The sequence below is a fragment of the Pteropus vampyrus genome, unplaced genomic scaffold (assembly GCF_000151845.1).
Source record: "Pteropus vampyrus isolate Shadow unplaced genomic scaffold, Pvam_2.0 Scaffold95, whole genome shotgun sequence".
NCBI lineage: Eukaryota > Metazoa > Chordata > Mammalia > Chiroptera > Pteropodidae > Pteropus > Pteropus vampyrus.
In genome coordinates this window covers 2,074,840-2,077,674 of record NW_011888876.1, presented here as the reverse complement: position 1 = coordinate 2,077,674, position 2,835 = coordinate 2,074,840, and the positions used below count along the sequence as shown (strand labels likewise).

Here is a 2,835-nt window from a genome sequence, read left to right as displayed (position 1 = left end):
GAGAGCTAACATCTTTGTAGCTCTTGCCAGGTGCTGTTCTAAGCACTTTTCACATACTAACTCATCGAATCTTCCCGACAACCTAGGCACGGAGGTATCGTCATTGTCATCATTTTTCAGATGAGGAAACTGAGACACACAGTAGGATAGTGATTTGCAGCAGGGCCGGGATGCGAGCCGGTGGTCTGGGGCCAGAGGCCATGCTGCTTACCAGTCTGCTGTGTGCAACATCTCAACACAAGGGCTGTCCCTAGACAGGGGTCCTCCACAGGCACCGTGTCACCTGAGCTCAAGAGCTTGTGCTCTGGAGGCCGAGGGACTTTGTGATTCTCATTCTGCCGCTTCGCAGCAGCTCAGCCTCAACCACGTGAACTGTGACCAAGGGTCCTGGCTCACAGTCATCACGGGCCATGCAGGTGAAGCTGTCACACAGTCCCTGGTGCAGGGGAGGCACTGGCTCAGCCGTAGCTGTTACTAGTGTTGGCTTCCTTTTGGGCCTAAGTTTCTCCCTCTGCCACATGGATGGTGGGGCCCAATATGGCCGTACGCCAAGAGGCCTCCACATGTCCAGCCGAAGGTGCCAGGAGCCAGGAATGAGGCGGTCCCAGTGGCTCTGTGTTTCGTAGTAGGCTCCTACCCAGCCCAGGCCACAACCTGTTCTTTGCACTACTGTTGCAGGTGGGCGTCTCGGAAGCTGGCCTGCAGCACGAGATCCTGCGGCGGGTCCAGAAGCTGCTGGATGCAACCAGGATCCAGCCAGGTACTGACACCGGGGCCTCTGCTCAGCAGGGCTCCAGCCTCACGTGAGCACTGCAGTTGGGGTGGTCACCTGTTTATATTCTGGGTCGTGTCCTAAGGGCCAGTTCTAGCTCCTGCCAGTTCTCGAGGTTCCCTCCTAAAGGAACAGGATTTATAAATGAGAAAAGCAGACCACACAAATGGGAAACTAGGGAAGTCTTCTCACAGCCACGTGGGGCCCTCCGGTTCCCTGTCCCGTAACCCTTCCTAAACTCCCCTCCCCACCCACCGCAACACACACGCACACAGACGCACAGACAGCGAGGACCACACACCCAGGATCCGTGCAGTCGAGGGAGAAACCATCCGTACCTAGTGCCCACCACGTGCCCGACACCGTGCCTGGGGCAGCCTGTGGTTCGGCTGTGGAGGGATGTTTGCGGTGGGCTGAAGGGGTAAAGGCAGGTCATGAAGGCGCTCCGCCCCGTCCAGAGGCCAGGAGGGGGCAGGTGCTGGGGCTGCCACAGGGACAGGCATTTCCTGTGCGCCAAGCATAATCCAGGTGCCAGGCATTTGCTGACGATTTTATGTGTACCACGTGTGTCAACCTTTGTTTCAACCGCGTGAGGTGGGCACCGTTGTCCTCCTCATTTGAGGGGTGAGGAAACCGAGGCAGAGGGAGAGGTTAACATGCCCCCAAAACGTCACACAGCTGGCCAATGGCTGCACCACTAGGCTTTGCTGCCCATCCTCAGGGAAAGGCCAAGGGCTCCTGACAAAGGAAAGGAAGCCTGGGGCCTAGAGCAAGGACGAAGGACAGGGCAGGTGTGGGCCACCGGGCTGGGCAAGCCCACGATATGGCCAGCCTCAGGCAGGGTCTGTTTGGGGCAGACACTGAACGTGGAGGTGCCGGGCCAGATCGCAGGGGTGAGGCAGGCGCTCGGGCTGCCTGGCGGGGAGCAGGTCCTCGATCCCACCATGGCAGAGCACCGTAAAGCCTGCAAGCTCCAGCTGTCCAGCCAGTTTTACTCCGAGGACATTGACTCTATCGAAGAAAAAGGCATTAAACTTGCAGTCCTTTAATACCAGGTAACGTGCAAAATAGTCACTTTCCAGATATCCCTGAGCAGCAGCCCCCTCGCTCTCTGAGGGAAGGTCAGGAAGAGTGTGGCCTCAGGAACTGGCGTCACCGTAACCCTAACAAACAAACTCCTCAAGCAGGAGTCATGGGTGCCCTTTCACTCCGAGCCCCCTGAGCATCCAGAACGGCTGCCTCTGACTGTCTCCCACCATCCCCAGCGCCAGCAGGAGCCGCTCCCTCCTCAGAGCTAGCCAGCCGGTTCTTCCTCCCTGCAGCCCGGGCACAGTGCCTCGGCTTCTTCCTGGTTGTGCCCACCCCACCATGCAGGGACTGTGGCCTGATGGCCTCTTCTCAGCTCCAGAAAGGGACAGGAAATCCTCAGGCATTTTCCTAACAATTCTCATGTTGCTCCCAGGACTCGATATGCATCGTATATCGAAGAGCCTCTTTACAGCGATGGTCTGGGGGCACCATGATACTCTTAAGAGTGTCTAGTGTTGTAACAGCCTCTTTAAAATCTTCAGATTTTCTGATAAGCTCGGGAGAGTTCTGCACCGCAGGCCTTACAGACTCAGACCGAAAGTAACCACACAGGCGGTCTGAACATAAAAATTCCTAACTAGAAGCAGATCATGGTGGGTGGTCACGTCCTAGGCCTATAGCTTCCTTAACAAGGGTCAGCCTTTACCTTCAGTGAGCCTGCCTGCTGTCTTTCTGCATCTACGATAACATACCTTCGAAATGTCAGAGTGATCTTCCTTTCCAGACCCCTCAGGGCACAGCCACTGCTCTGGAGCACGAGACCACAGAGCCCCTCACTGTTAACTTGTCCCCCGCATCCCATCTCCGTGTGCTGCAAATGCTAATGACGAGCTGTCCTGTACCCACCAAGGCAGAAGAAGTATCTGTCTCTCACTTTTACTTTTTATCCAGCCCCAGAGATTTCCACGCTTTGCTTTTTGCCACCTCTGCCAGCGGGTTCTGTGTAACCCCCAGGCTTCTCCTTTGAGTCTAAT

General features: G+C 56.3%; 1 protein-coding gene across 1 annotated transcript in view; it reads left to right on the top strand.

Moving 5' to 3' along the window:
- Positions 1 to 2,835, top strand: part of LRSAM1 (leucine rich repeat and sterile alpha motif containing 1) — a 38,814-nt gene that overhangs the window by 32,452 nt on the left and 3,527 nt on the right. Inside the window, exons 23-24 of the mRNA XM_023532957.1 lie at positions 609 to 804; positions 1,630 to 1,812. Of these exons, the coding sequence (XP_023388725.1) occupies positions 609 to 804; positions 1,630 to 1,812 (379 nt within the window). The remainder of the gene's footprint in view (positions 1 to 608; positions 805 to 1,629; positions 1,813 to 2,835) is intronic.